At 33.9% G+C, this 19,790-nt stretch overlaps 1 protein-coding gene across 2 annotated transcripts; it reads right to left on the bottom strand.

Moving 5' to 3' along the window:
• Positions 1-54: 54 nt before the first annotated feature.
• On the bottom strand, positions 55-18,947 carry LOC124533578 (protein rhomboid-like). Of its 2 annotated transcripts, none has more exons than XM_047108951.1 (7): positions 18,736-18,947; positions 3,429-3,533; positions 2,632-3,000; positions 2,255-2,407; positions 1,723-1,898; positions 1,424-1,602; positions 55-1,321 (listed from the first exon to the last, which is right to left on the bottom strand). In XM_047108951.1, the coding sequence occupies exons 2-7, from the start codon at positions 3,456-3,458 to the stop codon at positions 1,197-1,199; spliced, it is 1,032 nt and encodes a 343-aa protein (XP_046964907.1). In that variant the 5' UTR covers positions 3,459-3,533; positions 18,736-18,947; the 3' UTR covers positions 55-1,196. The 2 variants fall into 2 exon arrangements, with proteins under 2 accessions (XP_046964907.1, XP_046964908.1); XM_047108952.1 differs by lacking the exon at positions 18,736-18,947 and adding an exon at positions 6,671-6,807.
• Positions 18,948-19,790: the final 843 nt, after the last annotated feature.

Raw genomic sequence — 19,790 nt, 5'->3', positions numbered from 1 at the left:
TTCTTTCATTTATCTGAATCTGATTGCGGTTTGAGAAACAAAATAAAAGTCTTTGATTGTTAAAAAATGTTAGTTTATTAACGAACAATTGCATAACGCGCGAGAATCACAAGAAAGATATGAAATGTTTAGAACAATTTTAATACAAAAGTGGTAAAGTACTTTGTAAAATTTAAAATTTAGATTAATAGCCCTAACCTACGAACACTTTTGGAGGTCTTTTGTATTTTATCAAAAACCTTAACCACAGAACTTGGAACTTATTTATTTACATTTCTAAATATCATTGAACAAAGGTAGTAGAGTACGTTACGATTAGAAGTCGGTACAAGCGACAACAATTTTGAATATTAAAATTCGCACCAATTTATACTAAACAATCGTTTGTGACTAGACAAATAATCTCTTTGGATAAAAACATAACTTTTAAAACCATCGTACTTTTTACAATAACTATAATAGAAGATTAACAGTAATTTCCTTAAAAAATATATGACTTTGTACATATTTAGCATCATTACGATGGTAAAGATAGTTTGACTAAACAATTCCTAGGTTGTTGTGAAACAAAATTATATCTAAACGGTTACATTCTTAATTCTTAATACAATGTTTTGATACAAAACAGAGTTATCAATTTCACAGAAATCGTCGTCACTAGACTTGATTACTTTAACAATAAGTTTGTTATGTTCGTTAGATGTACTAGTGTTACAGCTATTAAAATCACTTTGATTAGTATTTATACAATAGTAAGTACATGATTAGGTAACTTGAGATCCAGTCAATTCATCGTCTCTTTGGTCGGAAGACTTGTGCGTTTATCTTCGGCTTAAACTTTAGTTACAATAACGCTTTTTTAAATTTAAGAACACTCTTTTTGTACTTTTAAAGTTTAGTAAAAAGTATAAATTCGTTCAAGCCTCACTGTTAGGTTGCGTTCATTGCTTACGTCTAGTATTATCTTCTTCAACTTCTATTACTTCTTTGGTTATTTTAATTCATAACCTGCACCGTCCCTCAGCCTAGCCTCGCTGATTATTACAATATATTTGTCTATATCAAATGCATTATGAGCATATAATTGTAAAATATTGGCCACGAATTATATTTCGAAGACTCTTCATGCATTGATAGTTTAACGTTATCAGTTGACATCAATGGCGAATCCTGTAAGACCGCTGTCTACTCGTATATCAAGTGAAGTGGTCGACGTCGTACCAGAACACGTAGTGGGCCACGGCCGCGATAACTCCCACAGCCAATATGATGCAGGAGGCTACGCGGCACACCACGACGATACGTTTCGATGAATTTTCACCTACAATGAACGAAATACATTTAGACAATTTTAGACATTTCCCATTAATATAAACTATGTTTCAACATATTCTCTTAAAACAAAAATGTTAAATAAACGTACCTTTAAAGACGACAAAACCTAGTGGCACGCCGACAGCAGCGCCCAGCGCATGCGCGGCCCACGCTACGTTATACGTCACGTTCGGGTCGGGTGTTCGCATGAGCGCCCAGCAGCCTTCCGAAGCCCCTAATACTAGTACACTCAAGGGACGGAACCACCACAGTGGAATATGACCGAATCTGAAACAAAATATGTAGTATGAGTATATATTTACAGGAGCACTGCTTCTTTTATAAAGCTTATGTTTAAAGTCATTAAAAGTATACTAAATAGTAATTTAAAAAAGTATTGATATATACCTAAGGCACACATTAGGAAGATGTGCAGTCAGCAAGGCGTACACCGCTGCGGAGGCGCCCACCACGTGCACTCGCGGCTGCAGCGAGCCGGCGCCGAGCGCGCCCGCCGCCACGCCGCCCACCCAGATGATTCCTACCCGCGACCAGCCTTGTTCGTGTTCGAGCCGCCAGCCAACCTAAGAGACGAAAACATTGTTCATCAACTGCTGTACAACAACTATATGCATTAAAACCGGTATCATGATTAACTAGAGACGCGCCCCGGCTACTCACGGGTACTTGAGGTATATCGTTAAATTATGACCAAATTCAATAAAATCATTACAAATTGTACTTCGTGTTATAAGTTATTATATTAATGTTAAATTTCATCGTCAGTAGTTTTTTCGTGAGAGGTAACATCCTCACAAATTATCGCATTTATAAAATTAGTAATAAGTAAGATGTATCTTGTGCACATTGTATCTCTCAAAATAAAAATAAAATATTTTGGAAATGTGAAAATAAACATAATTGAAAGTAGGAAACTTACAGCTAAAGCAACCAAGGCGTTCAGTGCGAGATGCGCAGCGCCAGCGTGTAAGAACCCATACGTGAGCAGCCGCCAGGGCTGGCGCCACCACGCGCCCGGAGCCCACTCCAACTTTGCTCGCCACTCTTCTGGAGCGAAGAAGTGAAACAAGCCCTGCGGAAAAAACATTGTGTCACAATGGAATCAAATGAGTCCTGAAGTTCAATTCAGAAATAACTGACCGATTAAAGCAAATGAAATTAAAAAAATAAGAAAAATGCTATCAACGACGGATTCAACTTTACGTAATATTTTATTCTTTTCAGTATAGCAATGTATCGAAAAAAATTGAGTTTTTTTGTAGTTGACATAACTTGTTTTTGTGTAGCGTGACTTACAATAATATACAACATGGTGATGATGAAGTAGGGCAGCCTTAGCGCTTCTATTAACTTCTCCTTTCGTTTCTGGAACTTCGTCTTTGCTTGTGGTTTTCCGTTTTTCAAGGCCGCCGTGCATTTCGACTGCTTCCTGGACACGCCCCACACTCCTAACGTTAAGCCAGCTTGGAGACGGGAGCTGGATTTCTGCAGTGGCTTATTTCCAAGAAGTCGTCGGTTCTCACCGGGGCTGTTAGTTCTGCTATCGTTTCCTGGGCCCAACTCCTCGTTCTCTGTCCAGGCCTGCGCTGGTGGCGGCTCGTCGGGTAGGATTCTCCTCCCTTGATGTACTTGTTCTTCCTGATAGTCCCCATTCAGCCGTTCCACCTAAAGAACAAAAACCAATCTTATAAAAACTACTCAAAAATATTTAACATTTCTATTTTAACCGTCCGCGTAATTGCCGCACTGCGTGCTTGGGTATATAAATCATATTTAACATAAAAAAATACTATTTCGTGACTAAGAATGTCTTTAATTTATATTCATGATTCCTATCATTCATTTATCATTTATTTCATTACGAAATTAAAAAAAAATGAAATTCAAATTTATAAAAATAAATAAATATAAAGATTTTTGTCTGGACTTTTTTATTGCATGTGATGGTTATGTAATTCATATAGATTGTTTGCATATAACGTCAAAATTAATTATTGTGTCCGATAAAAAACCTATTCTTCTTAGGCTAATTAGTCGGTACGTCGTATGTAAATGTCATATTAGATAAGATTTTGAAATGATTTCATTCAAACCTCTTCGCAGTCCTCCGCGTCCGGAGCCATGGTTCACTGCGATCGATTCCTTTGTCATCTTCTGAATATCACAGCGCTCCGGTCACACCATACTCCCCGTGAATTCTGACAACAGAGTGATGCTCAACGTAACGTCGCCGCTAATTTATACCAAACAAGAGGAAAACGAGATATTACATATAGATGTTTAATTAGGGATTCCCTTTAATTTGCACGGAAATTAAACTTATTAATAAATTATTGTGGTTTTGTATCGAGTCTCGGATACAGTGATTTGTGTCGATGCGTTTACGTGAAACACTTTATCCCTGAAACTAACAGATGTATGAGATTTCCTTAAACAATTAATTAATTTCCTGAAATTACGTGGTGGGTTTCCGGACATTTTATGAACTGGAACCTCACTGAGATAAACAATATTCAAATTGATTATTAATATAAGTCAAGTTTTCTTTTGCTCTCTTTCGTAATCTTTCTGGGATTGATATTAAAGATTTGAAGATTATTACTGACTAATTCCTGAAGCTTTTCTATGACAACTACATAACATTTTCAATTGCCAAATTAAAGATTGCTAATATAAAAATAATTATTTTAATGTAATAAATAATTTTGTGATAAAATACCCGTAATTATTCATTCGACTCTGGACTTCAATCTAGACATCAGTATGACGATAAGCGACTACATCACTAATATAATACTAATATATTTTTTGATACGCACAATAAACAAAGAACAGTGTATATATTCTATATATAATAATAATTACATTATAATATTAACACAAGATATACAGTAATTAAATCTTCACAGTGGGAAGGCCGCTATTGTTTTGAATATTTAATTGTACGTTGTACTGCACATACCATACTAGTAGAAGAGCGTAGGATATTGAAATTCGTGCCGAATCTTCGAGATATAAGGTATATTATGTATATTATATGTTTTGTATATTATTATTATTTTAAACATTTCGATATCTTTAAATTATCATCATCTTTTAGGGTCGACATTTTAAGTTGTTAATTTAAAAGTGTCAGCTTGACGTAAATGTCAATTTTTATTTGGCCGTATGTGGTGTGATCGTTTCCATTTTATGTATAAGTATGTGAAATAAAATCCTAAATACTATTGTAATACTGTAGTCATAATATAGGTAATTTGAAGGTTGTTTAATTGATTTTTTTTATATCGAAATGGAGGAATTTTCATGAGACCCTAAATCATTAAATCGGATATTAGAGCACATGTATCTTAGTCCCGAGGCATTTTAGAGGGAATGATTAGTACGATAGATAGATGTACATGAAGGTATCCTTAAGATGTTTTCGTGCGCCGCCGAGCACGAGATGAAAACACAAATCAAGCAAATGAAAATGTATTGGCGCTTGTTCGGATTTCAACCCACTATCTTCGGTTATGATTCTTTCAACACTGGGCCATTATATGATATAAATATTTTGAAAAACGTTTCGTTTACACCTAACGGGAAAACCACTGGATGGATTTTATTGAAACGACATTATATTACATATTCTAGGTCAAAATATTTTTTATCCTGTATAATAATCGGACTACCTTGATGAATCTTTATGCTTGAACTTGCAAGCAAAATTAACAAGCGATATGTCTGCAACTTAAGAATTAATTACTAATTAAAAATTTGAAACAAAGAAGGTAACCAAATTTATTCATCGTTATTCTTGTTACGGTTCGCAAAATAACGGGAAAAGATATTGTCATGCGATGCATCGGCGCAGTCAGTCTGTAATGAGTTATTTAATTCTACGCCTTATGTAATTGAGTGTGAACATTGAGTATGCAAGCGTTGTGCGATAGCTGACAGTTACCATTTTTGTTAAGCCCGGGTTGGCATGTCTGTCTGTCCGCCAACAGATCCGCAATTGATAGATATGCATTTAAACAGCAAGGATTTGCGATAACATTAAGTTCATGAATATTTAGATTTGATTAGCGTTTGTTGTTTAGACTTCGCTATTGTGTGCGAGGATTTGTTTGATCGTTTATTGATGTCAAACTTGTAAAGCAATTGTAGGTCGATGTTTAGCTGTTTAGAGCCTATTTGTGTCGGCATTAAGCCGGTCACACACAACACTGAGCGAGATTAAGATTCCCACAGGCGACAAATATTTAGTTTATCTTTAGGGTTATCTGCGCCAGTTTTTATCTTATTTACTTTAAAACTATCAATGTATTATCTATATTTAAAAAGCCAATATTTCGAAGAAGAGGCAGGATTCGCGCTCGGCGTAAGGATTATATACGAGCATATAAAAGACCATCATGTCGAGACAAACCAATATTTTGACCACAACAAAATTAAATTGATATCAAGAAACTCAACGGACAATTGATAAGAATATGGGATTGATTTCTATTAATAAATTAAATATACAATTAAGAATTAAAACTGATCATTATCTTGTATCGAATAGCAGTAGGTTCGGACGGGACAAACACTACCCAAGATAGATAATAATAGATAAATAATAAGCTACTCCATGGTACTCGAGACGGCAATAGAAGACTAAGAAATGAACGAGAAAATGCGAAAGCATTCTGAGCTGAAACAAAGAGTAGGTAGGTAGTAACACGAGTCAAAGTGCGCATAACACATTTTATAAATATAAACAAAATTACAACATATAATACAACTCTGAAAAGGTACAAGTAAAATAACGTGAAAATCCACCGGAAATAAATGGCAATTATTATTATTATAGTTGCTTAATTGCGCTTCAATTAAATTATATACGGCGGTTAATTACTAAAGGCATGAAATACATACATTAAATAGCATTGCTATTTTTCTAACGATTGACTTTTAAAGACTTGATTGTGATTCTATACAAATACACAATGTATAAAATATATTGTTAACCAATATGTATGGTTTAAAACCAAAATAAATAATCTCATCATTATTGTTTAATCAGAGACGGCGCTAATGTTCCCTAAACACGTCGCCACCCACGACGACGCTGAATCATCAACAGCCAATATTTATTTATTAATTTATGGAATCTAAGCATATCTATAAGATTACTTTTTTTATTTCAAATCATAATAAAATTTAACTAACTGCAAAAAAACTGCAATAATATATAATAAATTTAATAAAAAGAATAAATCGTATATGACGCAAATACAATATTGAAAAAAATTATAATAGAAAAACGAATATCTTATAAAAAGAAATACATGTACAATATTCTTACATTCGATAAAAATATTATTTTTGAAATATTCACAATCACTTAAAAAATGTTCACAATATTTATTGAATATAAGCAAATAAGCTGTTAAAGATAAACGCGCACTTACGGCGGGCGGCCTGCGCACGCGCCGCTTATTCTTATACTGAAATGTACAACCACCTGTCTCCCATTTTCAAAGCTTTGATGTAAGTTCGAATTAAAATTATTTATAGCAAACTTTATTCCGTGCGGCGAGTTGTTAAGTTTGATAGGAGAATGATTTATACGTAACACATTTTGGTCACATATATAATATTAATTCTTACTTTGGCTAAGCCATAATTCTGGGTAATTCTATAAACAAAGAACATAACTTACGGAGATCTCATCTTATGTTGTTATGTTTGAAACAATACAAGTTTTCTTGGTATTGCTTTTGTGATTTAAATGAAATAATTGTATAAACATATGTATGGCGCCCTTGGTCATTGGCGCAAAAGAAATATTAAAAACCTTTGGAGATAAGTCACTTGTCCCTATTGATACACGAACTCAGTAACCCTTCAAGCTAAGTATTGCTGTTAAGCGGTAATATTTGATGGTGGTAGTGTGTAGAGGTGGTAACCAGACGGACTAACACAAAGTTCTTCCATAAAGTAGGAATTAGTGTCTCAACATTGACATTAATTGAAGATAAACATGTCTATATTAACACGAGATATACTAAAGCATAAGGAAGAATTTTTATATCTACGGTTTAGTAGATTATTTAGATGAATTTTGAACCTTGTTAACGCCGAAAATGTTTAAAAATGTAAAACGTCAAACCTTACTTTAATCTAATATGTAATATTAAAATATCAGGATCTCTCCAGAGTTCCTTTCCTGTTATTATGATGAAAACCCGATTAGTTTACAATAAAGTATGAAAAAGTGTGATTTACGATTTAATATTTACAACCAGTTAATACACAAATGTTTGTTAAAAGCGGTAATCGAACCCGCAACCGCGGAGATTCCAGTTGCAGTGAATTGCGCTATTGCGGCGCTCGTGTTACGTTCACAGCTATCAGCACCTATTACTCTTGGCATTGACTTATGAAAGTATGTCAAGATCGCCCTAATTAGTCATTAAACAATTAATTAAATGAACCCATTTAATAAAAGTGTGTATCGTTTTTATCTTATCGGGTTAAGTGGCGCATGGCATTTTATTATACGAAAAGTAAATTCAATTCGAACACAACGATAGCGTTACCGAGAATTAGTGCTCCGTCTGTTTATTATGATAACAATAAAATGATGCGGTTTTGTTTTTATTTTATAAAAAAAAACAGAACAAAATTAAAATTATTGTAAAAAAATACTCAATAAAATTTTATTTAACATTACAATATATTATGGGAACAAAGTTCAGTTGCCCAGTGGTTAGATATTAACCGGTCGAAGGTGGGTCCAAATCCAGGTGAGCTGTACTGTCCATGTGCTTGCGGTGAAAACACCGTGAAAGAAACATTTGTCTTATTCAAATGAAATGTAGTGAATTCCAAGCTGGTACTACCTCGTCGGACACATATGTGACACAAAATCACCGGCACGAGCTCGAGGTAAATTATAAACGCACAGTTCTGCTCCAATCTATGAAGTCCAATTGTTAATCGAGTGACTTTGCAGCTTTGTGTAACAACTAGGTAGACGAGGAGCAAATGTGCTACTGATAATAAATCATCACCGGATATATGCGTTGACTCTAAGAAATATTCCAACGCGCTACTATCTTTTTGAGCTAAGAATTCCTTGTGCCCGTAGTTACACTGAGTCCTCTTTCAACCCCGATTACAACAAGATTCTGTATTGAACTTTTGTGGTAGAATACAATCATAATTTAAAAAATAAACAACTACAAGATTGAACTATAATCACGCTTTCATAATTTTGGTTTTCTTTCTACTTTTTTGGATATTTGTTTTCCTTGTAAGCTTTCCGTGAAATAATCGATAAGTTTACACAAATATACTGAACATTATTTTTGTACTGATAACTCGGGAATGCCAAAAGCCCTGTAACTAGATTACGGAAAACCGCAATAAATTAATATTACCTCGAATGGAGTACATCAGTAGTAGTGAGTACATCAATACATAATTCCTCAAATTCATTTGTTTGTTTACGTATAGAGATACCGTAACATACGTCAACGTTAATTTTATTAGATAAACTGTAACCTTCAATTTATCATTCAATTTTTAGTTTTTATTACAACATTGACGACCTCCGTGGTCAAGTGGTGTGTACTACGGTTTACATGGGTACGCCTCTCCAAACTTCCGGGTTTGATTCCCGGCCGAGTCGGTGTAGATTATCAATTATCGGTTAGATTATCAATCTAGATCTATATGTTGTCTTGCGTCTGGGTGTTTGTGGTACCGTCGTTACTTCTGTTTTCCACAACACAAGTGCTTTAGCTATTTACATTGGAATGTGATGGTGTCTCATATTTATTTATATAAAAAATTATTTATGTAACATAACATTGATACTATAAGTTCTATTACGAGCAAGCCTAGCGTCGGAATATGTCAAAAATTTCAGGCAGTTGAATGGACGAATTTTATTCGGTTACAAAACAATACCTGTCACTCGCTGTTGAAATACACATTGCTAATCTGAAAAACTAATGTTATTTCTTACAATAGGAGATTGCTTATGCTATCCTTCAAAAACCAAAATATATATATTTTTTAAACTCGATTTAAATTATTAGTATTTACTAATTCGCAATTTAATAAATTTAATTGAATACTCAGGTTACTTTCATCTATCATAAATATTAACATTTTATCAAGTACATCTATTTGCTTTCCTATAAAGGGCGAAATGTTGTATAAACAAATACTATGCCATAACATTTGTATGATAATATATAACATCACGCAAATATATGAATGTTATTATTAACTAAAAAAATACTAAAGTAAATATTTTGCTCATTATTTCCGTCGTGTGGCGTTGACACTTCCATCATTGTTATTGTGGTTTACGTCCTCGTAGATACGAAATAAGACGACATGACATCACTTAGAGGTCAAATATTTTGCTCAAGGCGAAGGCCAGCTGAAACGGCCCAGCAACGCCCTTTATAAATAGCGCTTAATGTAAACTGTTTTATTGCGATATTTACGATATTATTTCAATTTCTTATCTATGACGCGGTACTAACACTCGAAATAATACATTTTGTTTCATGTTCAAATTCCAGCCAATATATGCTATTATTACTCGTTGTATGGGTGTGTATAACGCTTAAACCTATGTTAGTCTCAAAACTATACACCCGTTTAACAACGAAACAGGAAATTGTCGTTCTATATATGACTAGTAAAAGGTTATAAAAATGCTTTAATTGCAGTAATAAAGCGATAATTTCGTTATAAAGAAATTATTATTTTAATTTAATAAGAATGTGTTTATTAAAATTTTATAATTTACTTTAGTTATTAAAATATACGTAAATTATTTTGTGTTTACCTTAATCTATCTCTAACTTTTTTTAATTTTATTATACCGACAATTATGATACTGATATTTGTTTTCAATATTGAAAATAAAAAAAATAACTCGCTGAATTTCTTTCGCCGTTTCTTATTAGATCTTCGTATCGATAGGAATTTTTATTCGACAGTCTGTACACAATTTTTTTTCGTCTCTTAGAACGAATGCTGCAATTGTGAACTCGGGCACTAAATAAAGCGGCGAGCCTGATAGCTCGGGGTAGGTAGCTCGAAGCGCAGACACATTGTTCAGGCTGTGCCTCCAGCATGAAAAATTAAAATAGCCAAGGCTTTTGTTGTTGTAATCAAGGGGAGTCAGTGAACTATCGATCGCCGGCGGCGGCGTGCTGTGCACCGCAAGTCTGGCCGCCGCGCTCGAGCCTCTCGGTCTCGATGAGCCTCGATGCCTCATTACGTATCGCTGTTTCGCTTTGGATAACTAATTGTTTACAATTCAAATAGTACACTACTTACAATATATACATGTTTCTTAACGAGAATCCATCATCACTAGAGTTATGTACGTATATACTATACGCTAGCTGTCGCAGTGGCACCCGCGATTTATATCTACCTATTAGATTCTCAGATTCATATCACATTTGAAATATTGCATGAAGAAAATATCATTTTTTTTAAACTGACATCAAATATAGTTTCTCAAATAATCTTATTTACGGTTATTGTGGCGTAACAGAATTGTTGATACAGTATAAGAAAGTTTCGTTGGTGCAGAGTTAACCGTAACCATCAGTTAATATTTACATATCCTAACTGCTGTACCATCTCGTTTACATACTAACTACCATATACTTGTACAACGTACATTCATCAACAAAGTAAGCATGCTATCATTATATGCATTTAAGCTAAAGTGCAAGCATCAAGTTATTTTTCCATGATCGATAAATGAATTACAAAGTGCATGTAACAGTCTGGCGGAGACAGGAGGGCGCTCGTGCGCCCTTCACGTCTTAATGAAGCTCGCAAAACGCAAAAAACCGTTCGTAACGAGAGCCGATGTTTATGCAAGTAATTATAACGTATGCGCAAACATCACATTCGCTACAACTATCTGTACAGAGCGAGCTTTTAATCATTGTTGTAGCTTTACGGAAATACTTTTGATTACTGCTATACTATACAATAATTAATACCTATTGTTTGAACGTAAGAATTAGTAAGCAGTGTATTGTTTAGTTTATATTGAAATGTAACAGTTATTATACAGAAATATGTATGTCGGTGGAAAAGTAAATCATTATTAATTTAAATAATTGTATTTACTAACATGACTGTATTTTTTTTAAATGTTGATAAAGAGTAACTACTGAGTTTCTTGCCGGTTCTTCTCGGTAGAATCTACGTTCCGAACCGGTGGTAGCTTCACTTAATTATTATTTGACCTTTCATAAGTGCTTGTAAAAGCCCACTTGAATATAGTATATTTTGATTTTGATTAATTAGAGAGTCGGATGACCTAGTAGCCCCAGATTATTAGTGCTTGATTCAAATCCCAGCTTACCACAGTATTTGTACTTAATTTGTATTTATATTCATCTGTGCATGCGTAGCTATTAATTTGAACTTCATGATAATACTTGCATAAATCAAAAATCTTTCACTTGTGTGTCCACCAAACCACGTTGAATAAGTGTGGTGGAATGAGATACAAATCTTCTCAAAAGGGAATAGAGGTCTTAGTCCAGCATTTACTATAATTTTAACTTATAGTAATGTCAGTCACATCATGGCTTATATGATTAGGAATAAGCGTATACAAAGGAATAATTAAATATAACCGAGGGCATTGACACCATCGCGTAAGACCTACTTACCGTATAATAAACAAAAACCTGACTCACGCCGCTGTTAGTCTAGGTCTAGGCGTCTATTATCAATGGCTTAATTCAATTATATTGTAGTCATGGCGCTTGGACTTAATGGGGGTAACGATAACAAATAAAGATGACGATAAATGTCAACGACCGAAATATTGTGACCATTATATTTATAGAACGCGGCCCAGTGGTTAAAACACGTACATCTTAACCGATGATTTCGAGTTCAAACCCAGGCAAGCACCGCAATATACATATATATGTGCTTAATTTGTGTTTATAATTCATCTCGTGCATGGCGGTGAAGGAAAACATCGTGAGGAAACCTGCATGTGACAAATTTCATAGAAATTTTGCCACATGTGCATTCCCCCAACCCGCATTGGAACAGCGTGGTAGAATATATTCCAAACCCTCTCCGTAATGGGAGAGGAGTCCTTAGCCCAGCAGTGGGTAATTTACAGGCTGTTACTTTTTACTTTTATATTATAGTCTCAATAGTTCAGTATAGTACAAATCGAGTCTTGTAGTCTTTATATATATATAAAATAAGTAGAAAAGTCATATTTTATGGAATATCGAATGGAGAGGTATTACGAACGTGTAAGACTAGACTTATATTTCGAATATCATCATATCTGATAACGAGTTGATGCCTAACTACTCGTTATATGTATCATACATAATATTATAAATGATAAGTGATGAACTCTGAGCTTGATCTTCAAATTAATTTTACTTCTGTACCGCCGCGCTTTTTTCCATTTTTATGAAACTGCAGTTAAGAGGTTGAGGTTACGACTCAGTTCGGGTTCATAAGAGTTTGGAAGGTAGGTTTGTGATCCGTGAACGACATCGATCAGGAAATCACCAACGTCATTTATGTTTGATCTGCAAGATATACGGTCGGTATTAATATCGACGTTCAATAACTATCGTGTGCACATTATGCGGTTCAGCACGGCCAGTCGCCTGCTATTTTGTAAGCGTCTCTGATTAACCCAAAATATTGTGTCACATTTTTTCTTTATAATCAATTTCAGTTGAATAAAGATTTATTCGCGATCCTCTCTCATCTGTTCATCATGCCAGTAAATATAGTAATGTCATTATATAGGTATTGATAAGGCTTCTAATGAAATAATAGATTTCCGCAAAGTAACATCTCGAAATGAATCATAGTTATAGAAAATACGCAGGAAAACAAACATTGCAGGAGTCACGTGTAGACACACGCGGTCGGTTGCCTTACGCCTTCCTAAACGTACCTAAATGTGCGCGGGGCTCATACAATATCCATGAGACATGGAACAAGATCATTGTTACTGACAATAACATAAAATACTCTTTATCACATGCTGTCTCATAATCTATTTGCTAATCTCAAACGCTGCTGGCCATGAACTCATGTGTTAACTCCGAGTTGGAGGACTGAAAGTTCATTGTGTTTTGTCTGTGGATAAATCTAATCTAATTTTATGCACGTTTTGCAATTTGATATATTAAAAGTTGTGTCAGAAAGGCTTTAAGGTAAGGCTTTGCGTAAGCCTGCATTTGTGGTTGCCTACATAAGCCTGCATCTGTGGTGGTTTGTGGCACAAATATAGTAAGTAAATATACTTAGCATTGTCGTGTTCCGATTTGAAGTGAGTAAATATCTTAGTTTCCTACAGAGCCAATGTTAGCCACTTACCATCATGTGGTCCGTTCATCACCAACGCACAAGCCTCGTCTCACGCCCGTACCCTCTCTGGTAGTTGGTCCTGTGTTAGCGTACGCGATGCAATGAGCATTACATTACATACAATTTCGTTTTTGAGCGAAATTATAGTGATTAATGGGTACTTAAATACAAAGCGCACTATTTGATTACTGTACCAAATGAAAAGTGGAAAAATTTTGCACATCTGACGTCACAAACCTGTTTAAATGAATACAAATCGAAAACCAAACGACATGTATGCATCGCTCCGACATACAACTAGTATTAGTATTGATATATTTAAAAATAATTCCATTTTTACCGTATAATGGCGCCTCAATCACGTCACTCTGAGAAATATATTTAAATAAAAACAACCGCTTCAGTTCCAAAGCTAAGAACTTCTGTCGTCTATGGCAGAATTATTATTGCTTGATTTATAGGTTTATAATGATTTCAAAGTTTATCTTTCACTCACTTAATTACTGTTTAAACATTAAAGTTCAAAGTTATTAATAAACAAAAGTCAACATTTATAAACAAATTTTGTACGTCATTTTAAATATAAATCAAGTAATTTTAAACATTTAAGTAATGCTTATTTATATTTAGCTATTTAAGTATAGCTTATCTTTAAAAATAATTTATTAATACATAATACATAGTAGTATTTCAAACACGAGAGTACAAAAGCTAATAAGTACCCATTTAAGAATTCTAGAAATGTCAAGTTTAGTACGTTTACTTTTCCTGTCTAACACTTAGGGTAAATTGAGTTATCAAGAGAATTAGTTTTTGAAGTTACCATTGAATTATTGATACTAATTTGATTGTTAAATAAATGTACAGATAACATAGCAAAAATATCGATAAGATATGTAGGAGTTGTGAAAACGCTGGAGTTAGTGTAACTTTTGATTGCGGGGTAAATAAAAATGTTTTTGTAGGTATTTCATTTATATTCATAACCAATTAGCGGTAAATAGCTATAGACTTATTTTTATTAAAATTCTTATTTGTAAATTTATTTTTTGTTTGAATTTTTTATTAAATTAATGAAAAATATCATCCAAAAAAATTTTCCACAGAAACTGATGTCGAGTTTGAAACTGTCGTTCTATTGAAAAAGTAGAGTCATTATTTTAAGCCGATTTAATAGTGGCTGAATTCGTGAACGCATATTTTTTCCCGGTTTCTATTGTGCGCTGGTCCGGAGGGTTGCGGACTGAATAGCTTTTTTGCAGACGACATGCTTGTTACTTTGTAAATAAATTAATTTATGTATTTTTATTAGGAAGGCAGGCAGGCTACCTGACAAGCGGCCATTCGTCGTCCTTGATCACAGTCAAATAATTAAAAAAGTTTCTTGACAATGCATCAACGCGCTGCCAAATTAATTACACTGGATCACTCACGCTTTAACCTTACAGCAACATGGTAATACAGAGTAGTTTTGTTTGTCGGTAATTTAAATAATGGCCGGGTAATCCCAAACAACCTGCACAATGCTATACTATTGTATATAAACTCACGTGTAAGGAGACATTTGTATACGTATGTTTAGCTAGCTGATACACTGATCGTAGTCTCTGTTCATTGTTAACGATATTATAATGACATAAATATCTTTTCTGTCTAGTTAATTAATAAAATCATTAATGGGGAATTACATTACTAAACAATATAAAAATGTGCTTTGTTACTTGCCTTGGTAGGTACCACCTACTTATTATATATGTCGGAGACGGTCCGACATATATTGTACTGGTTCTCAGAACCAAAAGTGGCGCATTGTTTATTAAAACTGGTAAAAATAAGATACGGTGCCCCAGGCTGGGCGACTAGTTCACATTATCAAATAAAAGGACTGCATACGTCCGACAATTTCAGTAAAATGAATTTGAATCCCTTTTTTCCAATTTTCATCCAAGAGGCGTCGATACCCTAGGCACTTCCCTAGACTGCCTAATGGATAATCCGGCCCTGCAAATATTGTGATGGTTTTATAGATTGAACACCTTATGTTTAGTATACAGTATTTCCGTAGATGATGAGATTAGATGCTATAGAATTACTATTTATTTTACATGAAAATCATTCGACACTAACTCCGTGACTCCGTGACACTATCATCTAATATTCATAATATTCTCAGTAACCATTTCAGTATCGTAAATACAATAAATAAGTAACTACGTTGACTTTAACACGCAGGTCACTTCAACACGCACGAAGCTAATTACGGGCATGTTAAACTTCTTTTTTGAATAACAAAATGCTTACAAATCAAATCACACAAAGTTATAATCAAATCGCTTAACGAAATACGACTAATTATTAAGGCAGTATAAGACGATAAGACGACCTCCCTGGTCGAGTGGTGTGTACACCGGTTTTCATGGGTACGCCACTCCGAGGTCCCGGGTTCGATTCCCGGCCGTATTCGAGTCGGTGTAAATTATCATTAGTTTTCTATATTGCCTTGGGTCTGGATGTGTGTGGTACCGTCGTTACTTTTGATTTTCCATAACACAAGTGCTTTAGCTACTTACATTGCGATCAGAGTAATGTATGTGATGTTGTCTCATATTTATTTATTTACAAGTAATTCAATCGTCACTTTTGTTCCACTTATATACAAATACAATTGACAGCGATTCGTCGTAACAGTTACCTACTGTGTTGTTGAATGTTTACAGTACTTAGTCTAATTGTCAAATACACTCGTAATCATGTTCGAACTGAAAGCGATCCCGATAACGAGAGATCCGAAACAATGGCTCTGTATCTACCTCAGCTGTCAGAACGAACCCCTTTGTGAGGCATCTCATTGTGTCTAACTCTACCTAAATTAATATAGTTCATAAAACACTGACTACGAAATAGTTAAATCATCTTTAAATAGGTTTTTTCTGTTTAATTTTTCATTATAATACTTAAGATGGTTGTGTAGAGTATTCCAAGTAATTACACAATAAAAAAATGAAACTATTACACTCCTCCCCAAGTACACATTCACATACAAAATCTTATTAAGTACATAAATCGGAAATAATATATTCCGCGAATAGAAACTACTATTAATCTTTAATTATTCATTTTAGACTAAAACCTCCCGTATTTGAACATATTATACAGTACTTTAAATTATAGATAAAATGTATACCAGATAAAAAAAAAATTAAAACTTTCAATAAGAAACATTATTATAGTAAGATACTCATTACACAGGAAGATTATCATACTTGTTTTCTAAGTAATTTACTTGATTCCCGACCACATATTGCAATGCCGTTTAATGTCACACTACTTACCGTACACTTGCAAAACAATAAACTTATCTAATAAGTTAACTTAAATTGCTATGGCACTATACGAGTAGTCCCTCCCGATTTTCCTTTGAATTAGGAATTTTATTTTCGATAGTTAGGTCACCTACCGGATCCAATCAAAGCCATCTAGGATGCCCAACTCAAATATCACACAAGTAAATTGTAATCGGTCCAAACCTATAAGGGCTTACCTACCGACACGTACATTTTTTTTTAAGCAATAATATACAAGATTAAAATACTTTAAAACGGAACGATTTTAACTTGCTGAGGTAGGTGGCAAGTACTCAGTAATCTTCGCAGGCAGTTTTCGTTGAATGAATTTTTAAAACACAAAAGAAACGTAGGTACGTTAAAAAGCGTAATTAGTCGCTTTGAACGTTAGCAGGTAATGCGAATTAGGCAGAAAGGGGACGTCGCGGCCACATTGAACCGAAGCAGAGTAATCCTGCTTTTATTCATTTCAGCTTTGGTACAATCAAATCTGAGCTATCTTTTGTTTACCGATCGTAATTAGTAGCTTTCTAAAGCGATAACATTCATTAGATATTATCGTTATGAACAGATTACAATATTTGTCTCTCTTTGTTTAAATAGACAATGATTAAGACAATGATTTAACTCTCGACAGAATTACAGTTTAAAAACTTGTATTCTCCGGCATAGCAACGGCCCAAGATGGATAGAATTTGCGTATGTTGCAAGTTCGTACATAATCGGGGTTAACGTTTCATTAAGAATCAGAAGGATACTTTAATAATTTTTTAGAAGCACTTTTGAATCGAATTGATTTACAATATAAAATTTGAGTAACCACCAGCTTAGAATGTAAACGAATTAGAAACATATACAATTAAGTAAATACATAAACAGATAATATATTTTTTCATAATAAAGGTACTACCCTACCTAATTATGCTGTCCTAGGTTAAAGTGTTGCATTCGATCATGCTTAGAAATTTATTCAAATCAGTATGAAATTAAAAAGAACAAAATAAACAATCGTGTATCGATTCCCTTCAAATTAATCATACAGACAGTTCATAGTACTCGTATTCGTTATCTGTTAATCTGGTGCCAATATTATAAATTGTGATGAGAGTGCTAAGCCGCTAAGTCGATGTTCATCAGAAACAAGACACGAGATGTATCGACTTCATTGCGTCACTTTTATCTGGACTTGTTTCAACTTGTCTTTAGTTGAGAGTTCATGTCACCTTCATTACAACTTGATGACTAATGTTAATTGAAAAGATTCTGTCATAGCTGATAAGCGATGGCGATAAAATATTTTATTATATCTTCTACAGTCATATTACATAAATCCGTAGACACTAGTAACGCTAATTCCCATTTTACATTTTGTCACTAAAATCTTGAAATATCTTAAGTAAAATATTTAGGAATGCTAGTTTGGACACAATGTATGTAAGAAATAAAATATGTGAGTGTAAATTTTGCGTGTCAATTAAAACTATTCATTAATAACTCAAATTTGAATAAAAGGATATATGTAGTTATTGATTCCGTAATTGTCGGACGTCAGGAAATATATTGATATTTCTTTCTACGACAATATTTTTTAAAGAATTTCTTTCTAAATAAATAAAAAATAAATTATTTATTGGTTACTTTGTTCTAAATAGGTACATGAACTTACTTCTTATTTTCGCCAGTTGAAGTCTTTAACGACACACAGCACAATCTTCGATTAAAAGTCAAAAATTTATTAAAAATGTAAATTCCTAAATTCACAAATATAATATAAAAAGTTGTAGTAACAGCGCGTGCAATATAAAAATAAACTATAGGATAGTTTGACAGTAGAACTTGAGACCCGAATTTGAGGAACACGTGCAACGCCGCCGGGCGTCGCGGTCGCACTGATAACACGACACGAGCGAGAAAGCGCAGCGCATCTGATAAAAAACAGCTGACTCGCTGATAACAGCGGCCGGCATCACGCGTGCAGTCGGGCGTCGGCTTTAGTTATTGCAGAATTTTATATATAATATTTTTGATATTTGATAACATTGTAAAGAGGGAAGGTGAGATTTACAAAACACTACTTATGTCAAACTTTAGTTTATAGTTTAAACGTTAAATTTTTTAACCAATCCAAAAATAATTAAATTCATTTTTATCATCGACACAGACGGAGTATCAATTCGAAGCGAATTAAAAGAGGAACGCATTAATATAATGTTTAAACAATAGGAGGTTTACTAAAACTTTGTATATAAGAGCTTTTGAATTTTTCTAAAATTGAAATCGTTATATCGATTTAGAACTTACAACATGGTATAACCTTTGTATATATGGACAAAAGTATTTGCAGGTGTATATAATAGCTGAAGTTCTAAATTGATGGACCGAATTCCATGATTATGTTTGGTTTTGAGTGGGTAGGTGGCGCTGCGACCGGAAAGTAAATCAGATTATTATTACTCTCGGACGAACAGGTAATTATTGTTTTAAAACCGCTTATAAAAACATTATAGTCATTTACAAGTCCTTCGTTAAAATGTTCGTTTACATTTTGTAATTTGGATCAGAGTTTGCACAACAATAAGTCTCAATTAATTAGTCATGGGGAAAAATATTAAATGAACAGACAAACATAGCGATAAATCAACGATATTATGTGAACGAGAGACATCGATGTCACATGTGCTCGAGTGCAACAGATAACAAACATCTGGGCGTACAATGTTA

Source organism: Vanessa cardui, chromosome 11 (assembly GCF_905220365.1).
Source record: "Vanessa cardui chromosome 11, ilVanCard2.1, whole genome shotgun sequence".
NCBI lineage: Eukaryota > Metazoa > Arthropoda > Insecta > Lepidoptera > Nymphalidae > Vanessa > Vanessa cardui.
The sequence above is the reverse complement of the archived record's forward strand: the minus strand, read 5'-3'. Positions and strand labels throughout refer to the sequence as shown.

Excerpts from the sequence above, each read along its gene's own strand:
- LOC124533578 (XM_047108951.1), bottom strand. The coding sequence starts at position 3,458 with ATGGCTCCGGACGCGGAGGACTGCGAAGAG. Across the intron at positions 2,408-2,631 it reads TCACCATGTTGTATATTATT|GGCTTGTTTCACTTCTTCGC; the intron begins GTAAGTCACGCT and ends TTTTTTCCGCAG. Across the intron at positions 1,899-2,254 it reads ACGCCTTGGTTGCTTTAGCT|GTTGGCTGGCGGCTCGAACA; the intron begins GTAAGTTTCCTA and ends TTCGTCTCTTAG.